Source organism: Anguilla anguilla, chromosome 7 (assembly GCF_013347855.1).
Source record: "Anguilla anguilla isolate fAngAng1 chromosome 7, fAngAng1.pri, whole genome shotgun sequence".
In the NCBI taxonomy this organism is placed as follows: domain Eukaryota; kingdom Metazoa; phylum Chordata; class Actinopteri; order Anguilliformes; family Anguillidae; genus Anguilla; species Anguilla anguilla.
In genome coordinates this window covers 13,913,974-13,932,868 of record NC_049207.1, presented here as the reverse complement: position 1 = coordinate 13,932,868, position 18,895 = coordinate 13,913,974, and the positions used below count along the sequence as shown (strand labels likewise).

The 18,895-nt window shown below is 41.7% G+C and overlaps 1 protein-coding gene and 1 long non-coding RNA gene across 3 annotated transcripts in view; both read right to left on the bottom strand.

The window, feature by feature from the left end:
* LOC118232313 lies at positions 1–853 on the bottom strand. The gene is made up of 2 exons (XR_004766252.1): positions 555–853; positions 1–431 (listed from the first exon to the last, which is right to left on the bottom strand). It is a non-coding gene; the product is annotated as an uncharacterized LOC118232313 (long non-coding RNA).
* Positions 854–5,844: 4,991 nt separating this feature from the next.
* The window catches only part of LOC118231107 (copine-8), a 77,257-nt gene continuing 64,206 nt past the window's right edge, over positions 5,845–18,895 (bottom strand). For both annotated transcript variants that reach the window (XM_035424592.1, XM_035424594.1), the window contains 6 exons: positions 18,518–18,699; positions 16,970–17,097; positions 14,634–14,736; positions 13,283–13,340; positions 11,684–11,757; positions 5,845–9,553 (listed from right to left, as the gene is read on the bottom strand). In XM_035424592.1, the coding sequence (XP_035280483.1) occupies positions 9,365–9,553; positions 11,684–11,757; positions 13,283–13,340; positions 14,634–14,736; positions 16,970–17,097; positions 18,518–18,699 (734 nt within the window). In that variant the 3' untranslated portion in view covers positions 5,845–9,364. The remainder of the gene's footprint in view (positions 9,554–11,683; positions 11,758–13,282; positions 13,341–14,633; positions 14,737–16,969; positions 17,098–18,517; positions 18,700–18,895) is intronic.

Here is an 18,895-nt window from a genome sequence, read left to right as displayed (position 1 = left end):
ATCCAGTAACGTCTTTATTGTTCAAGCAGAGTTGGTTTTGGGTTTGGCTTAAGTTTTGTTGCAGACATCAGAACCAGGTTACGTGCACAGATAAATAATTTGACTCCTACAGAGCAGTCCATAAGTATTTGTGACACAATTTCTGTTGTTTAGACTCTGCACACTTGCACACTGGATTTGGAATGAAACCATTAATAGGACATTAAAGTACATAGTCACCTTTAATTTGAAGATATTTATATCCATATGTTAAATTAACCATGTAGGTATTATGTGCCTTTTATACTTAGTCCCCCCATTTTAGGGGACCAAAAGTAATTGGACAAATAAATATTAAATAATTGTGTCACTGTCCAAATACAGAGTGGACTATAGGGCATGTGGAGGAAGCCTGAGGGATGCAGACTCATTCAGCTGCACAGCTGGGGAAGCTGTATCAAACAGAAAAGGGAACATCACTTGTCATTTGTCTTTTTCACAGCCCCAGCAGAACACAATCAGATAGGTTCTCTCTCACACACACACACTCATTGTCAGCACTACACACTGCTTACCATGTTTGTGATACGGTCGTGCGGGTCAGAACTGCCTTTCTGTCCAGCTGGGTGCAGCAGGAGTAAAATCCTCGGCTCTTGCGCTTGACAGGGCAGGAGTGTGCAGCAGGGAACGCCGAGCCCTGCAGTCCTGACGCACGGAATTCACCGCACGGTGACGGGCACGCGCCCGCGGCCAGGTAACACAGCGACCCACCGAGCCGCACATGCTCACAGCTGCGCAAACCGCCACGGGGCTGATGTGGGCACGTGCTATGAGTCTCCGTTTAAAGCAGGGATCACACATTCAACTTCTGGAGTGTCTGCTGGTTTTTGATGAGTTCCTGCACTTAAGTGCCTGACTAAATTAACTGATTGGCCCACCTTAATTAATTTAAGCACACCTTGTCTCCATGGCTTAAATTGGCCCCTGATTGAAAGGACTGAAGCCCTCCAGGACTGGAGTTTGAGACCCCAGGTTGGGGGCAACAGTATGGAACAGTGCTGCAAGTTTGAATCCCTTATCCCTGACAGTCTGTGATGCCCTATATTACTTTGGGCATGGTTCTGAGTGGTGTGGTTTCCAGAAAATATGTAAGGCATAAACCATGATGGCCAGTGAAATCTATGATAGTGAACTTCACAGTGGCGTGTGGTGCAGTTAGACTGGAGTACAATTTGTTTTCATAGATTACACAGGTCTGAATGGTTTGTCCTGCTTATAATGTACCACAGCTACTTAGCAATGGAATTAATTTAGTGTGTAAATTTACCATTGGAAACTATAGTATATTTAACTATTTGTACGTCAACATAGTATTCACATTTCCATGTAGACAAACTATAATGAAGAAAAAAATAATTAGAAAGAAACATGCATTCATTAACAGTAAATGTGTTAACTAATCTCAGCTGGGCACCAATTATCATAACAGATGATCCAATTAATGACGCTGATGCTCTGCTTGCTACACACAGTGTGTGCTTGCTTCCTGATGTGTCTGAAGATCTCATCTGCAGCTGTAATTAAAAGTGTTTGTTCCTCTCATTTCACACATTAAGATTTAACACATTTTTTTTTACAATTCAGATTCAAAACAAGATGCACAATAAATGTGTTGCTGTTGATGCAGTATTGAAACTTTTACAATTCAAAGTATACTTCAATCGAAATACTGTGTTCTTGAGCTCTGAGCACACTGAAAAAAAATAAAAGAGACCAGATAATTGTTGCAAGGTGATGTTACAGCAGTGGTCTCCAACCCTGGTCCTGGACAGCTACAGGGACTGCTGATTTTTGTCTTCACCTTAAAATCAGCACCCAATTGAGACCCAAGACACCAGGTGAGTTGAGTCAACTGTGTAATCAACTGCTCTAAATGATTCATGAAGTGCAGAGTCACTATGAAAACCAGCAGACCCTGTAGCTCTCCAGGACCAGGGTTGGAGACCACTGTGTTACAGCCACCCATACCTATCCAACTGGAATCAAATCATGCCAGTGTTGGCTGTGGTCAGGAGCCCCAGTGCAGTTGCCAATAGCATTGCCCAGGCTGGCAGGGTTTTCACAGGAATAGTTTTCAGGATTCATTGTGCAAGGATACCCCTGTGGTAAACTGGATGCCTGTATCCTGCCTGTGCCAACTGACCTGAAATGTAGTCCTCCAACACAGTTACTGTGCAGCCCTGCTGGTGGACAGCTGAGTGGACCTTGGAAGCAATATCTAAAAAGTTAGAAATGACTATTTTGCTATGATGTGGCTATTACTAACACATGCCTGACAGAAGTGAAATCCCTAGGGAGAACGCAGCTGTGAACAGACTGGCATCCCATGCTTACTTTTAAGCTTAGAGGGGAAGGATCAAGGGATTGAGGATTGAGGGTTGAAGGGCTGAAGAGGTTGAAGAGAGTTTAGAATTTACTTTGGGCAGAAACCAACAAATTTCAAACAGTATATTCACTCAAGATAATTTATTGTGATTTTAAATAAATCTGTGATTCCGCACATAAAGGCTTCCATCAGGTCATAATTTATTAGAAAGTGGAGGAATGCTTGATGTGTGGGATATCCATGCCCTTTTGGACTCACTCATTTGTTGGTTCGTCAAAGTGAGAGACCCTTCGGTCTCAATTTCAGTGACACTCAAAGTGAAACACAAAGTGAATTGCATCCCTGAGGAGAAATATGCAGATTCTCTGACCTTCGTACTGATCTGAGAAGGAGCAAACACCCTCATATCTTGAACAAGCAGAGTGGATTACTGTATGATGTCACTGTTTCATGTTACATGTTTGAGGGCAGGGGTGTTGATTCACCAGAGGCCTTAGATATTTGCTTCTGCATAGTGCCTCAAGGCAGTGGAGGCTTTTTCCCAGTAGGCAAACAGGCACCACCTCCTCAAATAAAAAAAATCATTTAAAAAAAAAATCTCCTTTGGAGGAGTATAATCAATCAAATGAATAAGACAAATATAAATATAAACACTTGAGTCAATGTTTAGCGTCATATTTTCAGTTATAAATTGTGGCAGAAACAGTGACTTATACCAGCCAAAAAGGGAAATAGCGTGAACTCACTCCTCTGAGGCAATCTCAAACTTGCCTCTGAGGAGCTAGTCATCCTGTATATGTATGTATCAAAGCCCAGAGGCTCCTTTTTTAAGTTTAGTCACTATTTTTTTAACTGTGAGGAGTTAGGACAGCATCAGGACTTCTTTAGCCTAATCATAGTATCCTAATATAACCATCATGCCATGACTTACAGAGGATTGAACAACATCACTGTCAATTAAATATGAGTCCCTCCCTTTCGAGTATTAAGCAGTCACTACCAGGAAATCAGCAATAGCAAATGAGGTGAGTTTTAAATGCAACAGAGATAGCAAGTAGCAGTAGTTACATTTATCAAAATACTGTATTATTTTACTTGACATTTTTTATTTATTTAGCATGCCTATACAGGGTTGGCAACCTTGTTTTTTAAGTTAGATAGCTAAACTGCCAGCCTAGTCGAAGACATAGTTGGAAGTTATTGTAGTAATATCCATCCATTAATGCATTGTGACTTGTTTGTCACATACTCTGCTGGGACCATTAGAAGCAGCACTAGTCATCAAGCTATTGTTAGCAAGACTACACAAAACTAACAAACACTCATCCTCACACTGCAGCTTCAATGACGTTAGAAGATTTGTTAGGGCATGATTTCAACAAATTGCTATTTGAGCAACAGCGCAGAATTTCAAATGAGGGCAGACCAACACCTAAACTGTTTTGAGGGTTCAAGATCTTTCAACGCGCTTTGCAACAGCACTTCCTGTTGCTCTGATGCAGTGTGGAACAGCAGCACTTCCTCGTGCTCTGCTAGAGTGTAGAACAGCAGCACTTCCTGATGCTCTGATGCAGTGTGGAACAACAGCACTTCCTCGTGCTCTGCTAGAGTGTAGAACAGCAGCACTTCCTGTTGCTCTGATGCAGTGTGGAACAGCAGCACTTCCTCCTGCTCTCATGCAGAGTGGAACAGCAGAACTTCCTCTGGGTCAAATACAGAGTAGAACAGCAGGACTTCCTTCTGCTCTGATGCAGTGTGGAACAGCAACACTTCCTCCAGGTCAAATACAGTGTAGAACAGCAGGAATTCCTCCTGCTCTGATGCAGCCATTCACAGGCTGACTGCTGTGCTCATCGCTCCAAGGTGCTATTTGTCCTTTGTAGCGTCTAATAAAAAAAGGAAACCTTCACTTTCAAGTAATGACAAGGCCAAAACCTACAACATGCTCCTGTTGTGTTTAAGCATTGGCCATGTGCAAAAACAGAAACCTGGAAAATATCATTTCAGCGCATGCACACACACTAGTCCCAACTGCTGTCACAGAAGAAAAGGAGCTCACATGACCTCTCCCTCCTCCTGTGCTCACTGCTGTTTTCACCTCCTGTCCTCTACACTATCTTTCCACATGTATCCCTTTTGAGTGAACTCTCACAGCACAAAGCCAATTTCAGGAAGCCATATGAACCCCCGTCGACCAGCAATGCCAGGAATGGCTTGATTCCAGGAGCCTGCTGTGCCGTTCAGCAAAGGAACATATAAGAGACATCTGGTTACATTCCCTTTAGGGATTTCAAAGGCCTTTCACATGCTATAAAACCCCCCACAATCCAATTCTCAGTCATTTATGTTCATGTAATAGAGTTCAAATACAAGTACACATGACATTTGCTACAGAAGGTGACATTACCAGCTTAGAGCTAAAAATAGTGGTTATTCCCTTGGCTGGGGACTTTGGTCACGAGCTCAAAGTGCTCTGAATGCAGGTATTGGTGCTACTGTCAAGGTGTTTATATCACTTTCCTTCCTTCTCCCAAAGTGAATTTGCAGAGTAATTTTGTAACACCTTACAAAAAACCAAAAGTGAATGGTGTATACAGTAAGTGCAGAAGCACATTTGTTCCCTGAAATTCACTCAAAGAAAATGAAATGTGCAAAAATATGTGGATGTTAGCCTACGGGCCAGTTACACACAGTGCAGTGGTTGATGCTTCTGTAAATTAAAACTAACAATAAATAATATAAAAATCCTCAGCAATGCAACACATCCTATTTTTATTTTTAGATCATTAAACAGAGAAGAGCAGAGAGGGTCATTGAAAAACAGTTGGCATAGCATCAATTAGCACCAAGCCAACAACTGCTGCACAGACCACTGGGGCAGAGGTCCTCATAGTGCAAAATAGCTCCATATTTGAGATGTCATCAACAGCAGCACTAGACAGATCATCACACATTTCACAGTCCTCCATTCCATGGCACAGATGGTATCTTTCATAACAACTGCTGACTGACATAAAAGTTACATGTCAAGAAGTATAACGTACCTCCAAAGAGGTTGCCATTTCCCAAAAGCATTCCCACTCTCAGGGTCTCATTTGTAACTGACTGAGCCATTTATTTCTTCTACTGCACACTGTACAAATGATGGAAGTTTGCCGTTTTATCAGAAGATGGCAAGAACAATCTATAATTCCTGACCTTGTGCTGACCTATGCTTGACCTTGAGGCATCCATATGTCCTCTTCTGCAGATCCAGAGTCTTACACAGCTCTGATTAATTGGACCTTCTCAGGCAGGCAGTGTTCCCATTCTGCAATTACCATGTCACGTTGCAGTGCAAAACACTCATTATTTCTAATGGTCTTAAAATGAAATTGACTGAATTATATTCCCATAGCAGTGTTGCACAAAATGTATTACTTTCTTTTAACACTTATGAAATGTTCACATGTACTTTCTACGAATACAATTAGACTCAGTCTGAGGTAAATATGCATTTATTAAGAATGTTTATTTAAAAATTGATATTCTGCTACATAAATAGTCATTTTTTAAATGCATTACTGGACAATCAGGCATTTGTGGTCACACTTTATCCAAAGTATAGATCCCTAAAACTTTCATGAAGCATATGGCTACCTCTAAAATTATTGGCACTCTTAATAAAAATGAGCAAAAAAAGGCTGAGAAAATTAACAACACAGGTAAATAAATATATTTTCTAATAAAAAATATTGGACGATTTATTTCATTCAAAATTAAAAAAAAAAAATGTATAAGTAATTTTATCCGAAGATAACAACATTAAGTCATCTTCAACAGTGTTTAATGGACTGGTGAATGTCTTTTTGAATCTTTGACCAACCCTCCATATAGACTCTTTTAAGATCCTTCAAGATCAGTCACTAAGTTTGGAGATGACTGTATGTCACATTTGAGAATAACATTTTACATAATACATGCAATGTCATCCTACATAAAGAACACATATACACAATAATGAATGTATTATATATGCTTCACGGGGGCTTTATGAGAATATACTTTGCATGTGACATTTTTCTTCTATGTCCAGTTTTGCATTCTCTGATTAATCACCAAAAGTACAACAGATTGTTTTATTCCATATATCTGGTTAATGCAAAGAAAGTATACTTTACAAAGCAACTGAACATCGACACAAAATATTGAACAATTCGTTAAACAACTGAAGGCATTCCACAAATCTAAGAAATCAGTGAAAATTTAAGGCCATTTTGTACTTTTCCCCTTGTATTTTTAAAACAAGCTACTCACAAAAAATGGTGCATCTCTTGTAAAACTATACATGCAAACATAGTGCACGTTATAAGATATGACAAGCATACAATAGATTATTTGGATATTTTCAGTAAACAACGTTCATGTGCACAAGGTCACATGGGCTGTCGGAATCCCCTGATTGGCTGATATTTGCTCATAGATCACAGGGTCTGGCTATGGAGCAAACTCTGTGGCACCAAGGAAGCAGTAAAGATGAGAAAGAATGTGTCCTCCAAAGGAACACCCAGGCCTTCCAATGCTTATAAATGAACATGTTAGTTACCTTTCTCTATTCGACCTCACGTTTTCACATTATGGTCGAAACAATACCGAGGGCTAATGATGTAGCCTAAGAGCAAAGAATTTGTTCATTTGGCACAGAAGCACAAAGCCAACACCCCAGTTTGCCTCTGCACCATGTAAATGTGACTATTTATTACACTATAAAGATTGCATTGATGCGATTAAGACTGATGGTGAATGAGATCTAATGAGATAAATTAGTTGATTGATGTACCATGGAGTGGCTGAGCTATGCACTGTACTCTACGCTATGAAGATAAACATTTTTTAGTTTTTTCAATATAGCTTCATGTGTGTTTTGCATATGATTGTAATATTAGAATGTATTCATATGTAATGTGTGTGTGCGTGTGTGTGTGTGCACGTGAGTACATGTGCGTGAACGTGTGAATGTGGCATTAAGGTTTTTCTTTTTAACCAATTTCAATGCAGCTACATAAGCACTACATTGACACACAAATTGAATAGGAAGAACTCAAAGGGACAACGCTGTCAAGTTCTTGAACATTGAGAGGTTCCCTGCACGGCCGTGATTGGTGCAGAGAAACTCCTTCCTGTTTCATCATGCCCTGAGTGTGTAAGTGTTGCCTCATAGGAGGAACTCTTTCCGGTTCTCCCGTCCACTTTCCTTTCTCATCGTGCAAACATACAAAAACTCAGCAACAAAAATATGAGGGAATTGTTTCACCATCAAACTGTGAGAGTGAATACGTATGTCCTAATGCACCTACAGCTGTGGGAGTGAGCAGATCCTAATTCAGCAGGTTAACCTAACTTCCAGAGGTAAGAACAGATCATAATGCTGGGGGTCAAAGTGTACCCTACTGGTCCAGCTGAAAGTGAATCCTAACGTTGGAAGTGGACTGTACAGCCCATTCTATGTGTGCTGGAGGCAGCATTGTCAATCCTTTACTTTGCATTGACCAGTCTATTAGACTCAGTCTACCAGATCACACAACAGAAAACACATCTGTAACTGTGGAATATTAAATGGAGCAGCAAAACTATGTGTATTGATTTGCCAACTGTCTGCATTAACCTCCGACTGTTTTACATGTATTAGGAGTGTTCCTTTTGTCCAGTGGTTATTTACGAAGGTCCACTGAAACGCTGCCAGTTGGAGGTACAGTGATGCAAAAATTTAACTTTGATCAAAGGGATGTTATCACATTATTCTGTATGTGCATAGTTACGTGGGGGACAGCCACATCTGCTAAGTCACTGTTCAACAAAGCATGCCACCAGACACATGCTAAAGAACTGAACAAAAACTTTTTTGGCAACTTTGAGACACTCAAGCCTTCATATTTGCAACTTAATAAATCAATATATCTGATCACTGTAGTGAAATAATATATTAACCAATACTATATTACAGTTTTCAATGGCATCAAAAACACATACTTTGATAAATTAATAAAAGCTTTTATGTTTTTGATAGTTGGGCCCCTTGCTTCAAAAAGCTGCATCTACTGTTTTGAAATAAAATGGATCATAAGGCCGGTTGAATTACTACTGTTTGTAGGGGTGGAAGAATGCTGTGATACTAAGTGATCTTCATGTCAAGGCAGTAAGACAGCAAAGGAGTTTTTAACGTGGTAAAACAACACACTGCAAGGCTGAATACACAACTGTCTGTGAGTGCAGTACAACAGCACATGCTCTGTTTTAACACTACTGTACCATTTACTGCCAGAATCACAGCTACCAAATACCTGCTGCAAAAACAACACACCAGGAGAGTCAATATTCCAAAATTCATATTTAAAGAAGGCTTATAAAAGTATCCAACTGTAAAAATCATCATTGACATGTAAACATTGAGAGTGTGTGAGAGGAAGAGCAGGAGAGAGAGTGAGAGAGTGACAGAGAGGGTCCAAGAGACTAAGAGTGATATGAGAGAGAGAGAGAGAGAGAGAGAGAGAGGGTCCAAGAGATTAGAAGTGATGAGAGAAAGAGGGAGAAAGAGAGAGAGAGAGAGAGAGAGAGAGAGAGAGAGTCTGAGAGACAAAGAGAACAGGAGAGACGAAGAGGAGGAAGAAGCACGGTTCCAAAGTTATTTACAACAGACAAGGGAATCTGGCTCCAGCGGTGAGGCAGACCCTTTTTCTCCCAGTGCTCCTGAACAGTCCTGGGCTTGCAGAGCAGCTCTGAAATGTCCTTCACCATGCCGACCAGCTGAGATGACCGGTGGCCTTGGGTTCCAAAGGCCTTCCAGAGAAAGCAGAGTCCTGTCAGAAGAATGCTCAAAATGAAAGTAAACATGCCTTCAGCCTATTCTGAGAGCTTTTCCTATCTCCATAGTGCAATGACAGAGAGAGAGATAGACAGGTGGGAGGTACACCCCTCCCCAGCAACACTCAGCCACTCCGAGAGGTACGAGGGGGGTGCCCGTCAGATCTGCGTCTGCAGGGGGTGTCCCGGGGGTGTGTAGGGAGGGGGCGCGGGCGACGGCTTGATGCCTCTGGTCCTCATGTAGGACAGGAACTGGTCGGGGATCTCGGCCAGGACGTCCTTGGCCAGCCGGGCCATGCTGAGGATGTGGTTCCCCGTCCGGTCAATGTAGTCCCGGAACGGGACGAACTGAAAGGGGAATGGGGAAATAGAGTTAAAGCTACCAAGCGGCCTTTCCGTCTGAAAGAACTTCACCTGCAGTGCTGTGGTAAAATAAAATCTAAAACCCAAATCAGCTGATCTAATGGAGATTCACTCGCTGCTTGAATGGCTACAGATCATTACTGTACCACTTTGGAAACTTTTTGTTCCTACAAACTAAAGTAGTGTTAGCTGGTGCCAAATTACTTTTTTCCCCACACTTTCAAGAATCTTCTAAAATTTCCCACGAAAAAAAAGTCCCATGGACAACCTTTCTGCCTGAAGACACACCTGTGTTCACTGAAGCCTCACAGGGACCTCAGTACAAATCCCTGACACGCAGCCATGATGTTTTTCTCCTGTTAACCGGACTGACTCCTAATGAGGGGGAAGCTGATTGGATAATGACCTGCCTCTGGCCCAGGCTGACTGGATAATGATCCTTCTCTGCTCTAGACAGTACGGGGGGTGGAGGTTGGGGGTGGTGTGAATGAGAATCTCTCTGGATGACAAAATATGAGGACGGCTCAACTAATTCCATGTGTTCTAATGAGCCCACAGGTGTGTTCAAGTGTCTGTCCATGTGAGCATGATGGGAATGGAAGCTGCCAGTGTGTTCCCTTTCTGCCTCCCCTGGTAAGTGTTCCAGCAGGCTCACAGCTTCACCTGTCATCACAAAGTATCTGTGGAGACACTCCATCTAACTAGCCTGGATATCATTATAAAATATACTACAAAGAGAAAAATCAAATATACAAATGCCTGAAGCTCCAATGTACAGTACAGCAACAGTACAGCCCCAACATACAGTACAGCGACGGTGGGAGACAGCATTTTGGTCCTTGTAACATGACCTTATAAAGCAATTTTAAGAATTCAAAAAGGAGATTTTTTTGTTCACATGATTTTTACGTGGATCCATTTTTTCTGCTTAACAGAATGAAAAAAAGAGAACAAGACAGCACTGAGAGGTTTGATTTATCCATGCCTCTATGCCTCCAAATTAATTTGAATTTGGGTGGGGAATTTCCTGGTATTTTTCCACTTCCCTGATATCTCTGGTGATTTACACATCATTACAGCCTCACCCTGTGTAGGATTTGTTTCCGAGTTATAACTGCACCCTCCTACTGTGGTGTCAAAATGGGTAAAATTCCATCAATGCGTCCATGTGCAATTGTCTGTGTGGTTCAGCGGGGAATTGCTATGGAAGTGCATACTTACTTAAGTTGTTTATGTGAATACTACTGTGCACACACCTTTAATCATTGCTACCCAGGGTAACACTAAATTGACTATACCTGTAATCCCATAGACCACAGACCCTTTTAAAATTGAAAGCTAGTCTTGTAAGCACATTCTAGAAGAGAATTCACACCTTATAACTAATCTTGGAATTGTTATACACAAACGTGAGCAGACCTATCCTGATATTAATCTATATCATTTATACTGTATATTCTGGTAGGTTCGACCAATTACATCCCTTTTTGGTTAAGTCCTTGATGAAGACCTAATCTTGTCAGATCTGCTTAGAGCAAGGATATTTATAACATGGGGAGAAAAACAAATTGTCTCATTAGATGAAAATCACGTTCGCATTTATGGTCCTCATTCCCTCATGTCATGTGCACACAGGCCCTACTTTAATCTTAACATGATTTGATTCCTCTTTTATGTTGCTTAAGAAAATCAGAGGTCCTTTCTTCCAGAGAGGCGTGCATGAAACAGAATGATCCTGGTGGTCACCATCATTAATCAAAATGGGTGAATCAAAAAGAATGAATGCGTGACTAAATTTCATCAGCATGAGATACAGAAAAACTATAATGCCCAGGGATTTAAATTCGGGACAAAGTGCAACATGTTAGCATTGAATATCCGCATGAACCTCACAGCGCTAGGATTTGATCGAAGCACAGAAAGTCCAATTCATGGGAAATGAATCAAAGTACAAGCCAACACGCTCGCACTGGATCCAGACACAAACTGCAGACATTAAAAGACACATGGATCTGTAATGCAGGTTGCCAGGAGGGCGCCTTGGTTTGTGCCCCCGCCCGTTTTCATGAAGCACATGGCGGGATTCTCCAGCAGAAAAGACCGAGCGCAGCATACCTGAACGATGTCTCGCTCCGCAAATCTTCCTCTCGATGAAATCCTGACCTCATCCCCGTCCAACTCGATCATGGCTGAGGAGACACAAAGACCTGCTCAGTGGCACGGATGGTGAATGGAACAAGTCTCTCTCTGCAGCCTGTTTCTACATAAACACTCAGGCACACGCCCAGTGGAAGGCCACGTGAACAGTTAGATATGAATCTGCACAAAGCAATATTTACATCCTGACACCACACTGACAGCACAGTGTCTACAGTTTGGTGGACCTTCTCTCAGCTCACTGCCCATTAAACTGCAGAGCTGAACATAACGAGAGACTGTTTTCATGGACCAAGAGGAAAATTCAAAATGCTGTCTTCCTCTTTTTCACAAATTAAATATACATATGAAAAAGATCAAGACTGTATCTGACCCAGTGGTGCTAAGTTGGCATGACATGCTGAATGCTGAAAATGAGAGTGGTGGAAAAGCAGGGAAGGGAGAAAAGAGTTTGTTTTTTACTTCTATCTGTGTAACTGGCTCTTAAGCTGTAGTTTCTGCAGAGAGTAGAATGCAGAAATCATGCACACACATGAATCTCAGAAAGGTCCAAGCCTAAGCATGCACGCACACACTTTCTGTGGGCACCAATCCCTCACCACCCTACATCTTCTAATTCATGCCATGACACAGTATCAAGATGAAATCTGTTCTGTTTCTCACTCTCATTCCCTTTCATCATTCTCTTTGCACAGAGTACACACATACAGCACTCACCTTAAACACTGTACACGTGCACACACCTGAGCCCATAAGTACAAATGTGTATATGCACACAACTGCATGCCCTGCAGGACCACATACACATTCACACAGACATACACAGAGCTAGCTCTGATTTTTTCTTTGTGATCTTACTCAGTCAGTACCTCAATGACCCAGCCCTCATCAATAAACTGATTGAGGACTGATTTTTATTTTAAAATAAAATATACACTAAAACAAGTTTAAAAAAAAAACTAAAACAAGAGCAACCATGACCAGAAGATCTGTTCTGGTACAGAGAATGATTGTCTCAGCTGAGCGATTTTCACAGTTGCTTCTAAGTGAGAAAATCAGATGAAAGCCCATATTGATGTTTGCCCAGCATGCCCTTTAAAGGACATAAAGGCACAATTAGTGTGTCCTTTCATGAAAACAAAGACGCAGTGTGCAATCAGGTCTTTGCAATGTTATTAGGGGAAAAATCAACAAAGAGCTGGGGTAATTAACGAACAAAAGGACGGTGAGGATGACAGTCTGCAAACATCCATCAAACTCCATCAAACTTCCCCATCCCCTTTTCTGTCACAGCTACCACACTAAATACCTCTTACTGAAAACAACAAGACTCTCTCACTGATAACGCTTCTCCATAATGGATAATAATCACATGCACACACGCACAAATGCATACAGGAGATGTAGGTGTGCAGAAGTATGTCCGGACACGGATGAACACAGATTCCACAAGAGTTCATACTATCCCGGTAATTTTTGAGCTAAACTGAACACCGTACTATAAACATTCTTCATAAATTATATTAGTGGGCGAGGACTAAATAATTGTTCTCTTACCATCAAATTCTGCCGGCCCGACACCCACAATTATAATGGACATGGGAAGACAAGAAGCCTTTGGAAGGACAGAAAAAGGGAAAAAAATTCAGTGTAAAGTGAATAGCATTTGGACTGAGAATGACACAGACTGTAACAGCAGTACAAATCTCATCCAAATATAGAGACCAGTATATATCACTAAAGAAACCCAGGCACTAATAGAGAATTTGGTGTAATATGAGGTGCAAGTCTCGTATTAATTATTTAAACAAATTTTCTTTCTATTCATAATGCTAGTGGCTGTAAAATAGGTAGTAAATCTGTAATACATAATATGTCATCGCAATGTGTAACATTTTACTGGTAACACCACTGAGACGTAATTTTATGCATCACATTAATGAAATAACTGTGATGCCAAATATCCACACGGCCAAGTACCTACACTTTTACACTAAATAGCGTTTGTGTTTCCATCAAAAAATTTAGCATCAAAACATGTCTGTGTGTAGCGTGTTTGATGTGAAATAGGGAAAGTGTATAGAGTTTGGTGATGCACATAAGCTGCTCCACCATGCTCCAGGGCAAAGCTGACCTTGAGCCTTGAGTTTTACTGTGCTACAATCATGTAAAAACTTCTCCAGGCAGGGATAAATGAATTTGTCCAAAAATGCAACAACCCCGACAGTTACAAATCGCTTTTATTTACAGAGCTGAAGGAAACAGAGTTACCCAACACACTGTACTCTTAGTCTTCTCAATCAGCAAGTGCAATTATGTTGCTATGGCCTGTTGCCAAGAGGAGAAAAGCACTCAACATGCCGTTGCTGCAATTTTGATAAATAGGATCCATGTCCTGTGCGTTAATTTTCGTTCCAATCACAATTGTACTGAGCAGTGAAGTATAATAAGAGGTTAATTGTTTATAATTAGACACTTTTAATGCCAAATGAGGGATGATTTTCCCTCTTAATACCACAGTATGTCAGAAGCAGATATTCATATTAAATGAATATTCCATGCTAATTTAAAGACTTAATCAGTCTGAACAGTTCTCAGACAACTAAATACTTAGAGCAAGTCTTTTATGCGCTGGAAGTTGCTGAGGGAAAGGGAGGTGTGGAGACATTGTGGGCATAGCAAGCAATGAAAAGAACTGGCTGGTGTTTTAAAGATAACAAGACAGGAGTGGATGTGAGCGAGGGATTTTATTGGATGTGAGAGAGAGTGCCACTGGGGCGGAGACTGAACACACGACATACATAAGGCCTTGATTAAAGATACTGCAATAGCCTGCATCTGTCAGTCATACTAATCCATACCAGTCCAGCTCCACACGTCCTTGCCCTTACTCTGTTGGCGTTCTTACATTGACAATGGATTCCTTGGTTTGCGCCATGTCTGAGATGACCCCGTCAGTGATGATCAGGAGGACGAAGTACTGGGAGCCGTCCTTCACCGAAGCAGCATACCTGGGCAAGGGTGGAGAGAGCATAAAAACTAACCGCACTATACACTGAGGACCACCATCACAGAGACACTGTTCATCAAACTACGTTACATTTAATCATACTATACTCTGCAGTGCACAGCAGACATGAAATGGCTCTTTTATAGATTGGGAAACCTCTGGAGGGCCATTGTCTGTATATGAAGACCTTTGTTGACCAAGTCACCCTGGATCAGTTAGCTAATCAGTTAGCTTTAAATAATAAACTATTACTATTGTAAGGATAGAGGGAAAGTTCTCAAATGTCATACATGAGCTGATCAAGAAATTCAGTTAAAATGTCAGACCACATAAATAGATGGGCCAATTAAATAATTAAGAGCAAGTTGGCAGAAATTCAGGAACAAATACAACCCTCCTTACCCACCCCTGCTCTAGCACCTCTGAGCCAAACTTGTGATAAAACCAAGAAGAATGAGAAACAGATATTGGTACAGTACAAGACAAGGTTAAGCATGATTCTATACGGTGCATTACATCAGTAGAGAAAACAGGTGAGAAGTTCCTAATGAAGGAAAATAACTTTTTTCATAAAAGAACGTGGGTGTGACAATGTGTTCAGAGTGGGTGTCTGAGACAGGAGTCAGTGGATTGCATGAACTCAAGAATTAATGCAGCAGCAGCTGAAGCAACACTAATGAACACACTGCCATGGAAGAGGGTCAAAACATTAAAGCCCCTCACACAGACTTCAGCCCCTTATGTTTACTTCATTAGTACATGCCCTTTGACCTCTCTCATTAAAATGTGAAACCTGTATGAAAGCAGACTCAGAAACACTGGAACTGTGTGGAGCTATGTTCTCCAAGATATTAAGTTTGCAAGGGGTGACAAAACATTGGAATGTCTGCTAAATCCTTGCCTGAGCACCTGACTGCTCCTGCTAGTTGCTAAACTTGTAATCACTGATAAATCTGGCCGGACAACAAAATTTAACTGATGTTGAGACTACTCCTCTATTATGCAATAGAACATTGATCACGTGTTTTTAAGTTTTGTTACTGCAAGAATGCAGAAGGTCTAACTCCAATCTAGCTTTAGATTGCAATCTAACAGAGTTAGTTGTTTGTTCCACTGTTTCTTAAGAAATTCAATTTCTGATTAACAGTGGACATTGATCTACAAGAACAGAAGCAATACTTTCACACAAAATGTCTCACTACCTTATGCTGAAGAGTGAGCTTGGTCAATAAACACAGACATTAAAACATTTAGTATTGATTTTGCAAACTACTAACATAATTACTGTCTCCTAACATAATTCTAGAACATAATTACGAACTATGGACCCTCGGGATTGTCTGGAGTCGGTAAATCAGAAAGCCATTTGCATTACACAGCTGTGGAATGTAATATTTAGGCCTTGTGTGCAGACACACATGTAGTCATATGGGCGTTCGTGTATGTGTGCATGCACATATGCATGCGTGTGCGTTTGTTCAACCCCCGTTTTTCTTTATCTCTAAAATTTGGAATGTACTACTGTACCACCTGAATTACCCGTGTGAACACACTCTTGAATCATCTATTGGTGTGGAAGGCATTTGAGGTAAATGGTAAAATATTTATTTACTCTGCATACATAAAATTCACGTCTTAATGACCTAATGATTCATACCACCTTGTTTGAATAAAACACCGGCTACAATGTCAGCTTGCTTTAGGGCATCTTCAGACAGTAGTTTAAATGTGCTTTTTTGGATCTGTTGTTTTTTTTTTTAGTGAAGTTACACTCAAATGTTTCACTTTACACCAAATGCAGCATTTTGATATTTCTGAGGACAATGCATTCCACAGCAAATCAGCTGCATGTAGCATGCACAGCGCAGGCATTGTCTCTAAGGACTGAGCGACAAAAACATTCACAGTGTTCATTTATTTAGCTTGTTATCAACCAAGTCATTTATCAGAATAATAACTTGCCGAGTGATTCCAAAGTTTTCTCTTTTTCACGCTGACTTGTTTTTAAAGACCACTCCCCCCCCGCCACCCCGCCCCCAGAGACCCAGAGCCTGCTCTTGGAGATCTTCCACTGTTCTACAGTTTGCAGCTCCCAAATGTTTACATCAGAATCTGTCTTTATTTCGAAAGCTCTAGCAAGATCGTGTCAGTGCCTATTGCCATGGAAACACTCACAGTGACCTTCAGTTGTCTGCATCACCTTAATGATTGTGTTCCTGGCTTGACAAACTTACCTGGCAACATGGTTAATGACAGGTGAGAAGTTTGTTGGTCCATAAAGGTGCACAGACTTTAGGCTCTGGTAGTACGCTTCCATCACCCCATCTATCCCCGGACAGTAAGGGTTTTGTGGGTTACCGTTCTGCCATATCATAAAAGAGGCAAAATTCAGATTATTATTTACTTATGCCGACTCCCTTATTCAGGAAGACTGAGAGCTCACATCCTATTATTACATTTTCACAAGCAGTTCAGGTTAAGTACTGCACTCCAGTATACTCTACCACAACAGTGTCACCGTCTATGAATTAAACATGTAGCCTTTCGGTTACGAGCACAGGCTCTTAAGGAATACACCGCACGGTTGCTAAATAAAATGGGTAGTATTTCAGGCACTCTGTGAGCTGTCATGATGCACCTTCTCAATCAATGGCCTCTATGTGATAGAGAAAAAGACCCCCCCTACTGAGAAGGGTGGTGCCCAGTGGCCTTCAGTGCTGGTGTCAGTTCCGTCACGCCACCAAGATCCTATTTTCTGCTTCACGAAACCCCTCCAGCACTGGTCAATAAATCCGCCATTAATCATCTGCATCACAATCAAAAGGCATGAGCAAAAGCTCAGACGATGCCCTGTCCAGGGTCTAAATGGGTTCGCGCGCACAGAATGAGCCAGAATGGCCGCCGCGTGCGCTCCAAGATGCAGATGGACTTAGGTCTGTCGTCAATTAAGAACGCAGCAAGCCGCTCACACCATTTATAACTGTCTCCAGGCTATAAGAAATGGTCCATAAACACAGTACCACATAAAGGAGTAAAAGCGCCATGACAAGCAGCAAAGTAACGATCATGGGAATATTTAAACTTCGAAAAGAAAAAGTTAAGATAACTGCAGAAAGGGAGGAGCGCCTGCTTTTAAAATACACTTTATTTGCTTCAGTTGGGTCCATGGATTCTTACTGATTCAGTTTCACATTATGTCTTTGGGAGGAAAATGTCATTTATAAGACACCGCTGGTTCCCACTATGGGGAAGACTCCCATTCGTTATTCATAAGGCCCCAGTCTGTGATGTACATCGTAGTGTTTGTAGCTGAATTTGGGCACACAGAAGAATTAAGTCAAGTGTGAAATCAGCAGTCTCCAAAGATGACACATGCCGAATCGCATGATTGCAGAGCGTAAATGCCAGATCTGAGCGCTTTTTACGTCAACAGGACCCATGCAAGCAGCAAGTGACGCTCTGCCAAATGTGGACGTAATTGTTCATATTGCCCAAATTAAAAATTAAAACATTAATCTTCAGTCTCCACATTCCCTTCTGCCATCAGGCTATTTATAATTTGTTGTTGCTTGTGCTAGTTTCAAACTTGTTTGACTCACTTCTCTTCAGTTTAAGCAGAAGTGTCTGTGGTCTTTTCACAGCTTTCACACATACACCCCCCCCCCCCCCCCACCTCCCCCAAGGAGAATCTGAGCAGATGTTAGACCCTATGCCTCAGGCCCAACATCTGGAGTGGTGTGCGGGAGGTGCAGCGGCTGGCCCAGAGGCAAGGGGGCGCTCACCAAGGCGAACTCGTGGGAGACCCTGCCATCGGGGGGCAGCTTGGCACCAAAGCCCAGCGCGGGGAACATCTTGTCGCTGTCGTAGTCCTGGATGATGTCGCCCACGGCTTTGAGCGCCATGGCGTAGGCGTTGAGCTGGTATGGGCTCATGTAGTGGAGAGATGTGGGCTGAGCTGGGTTACCTGCATAAGGTGGACAGAACCAGAAATCAGAACCCGTGGCCACAGTGAACAGCGTTTCAATCTAAAGTCTAAATGGGTCTGGACTGAACCTGGCTTTTTACTGCAGTGAGGCATCAGGTGTCACAAGCTCTTACATGACCAGTATGCTGGACAGATATTCATGACATTAAGACCATGATGAGACTAAATGTAGGGC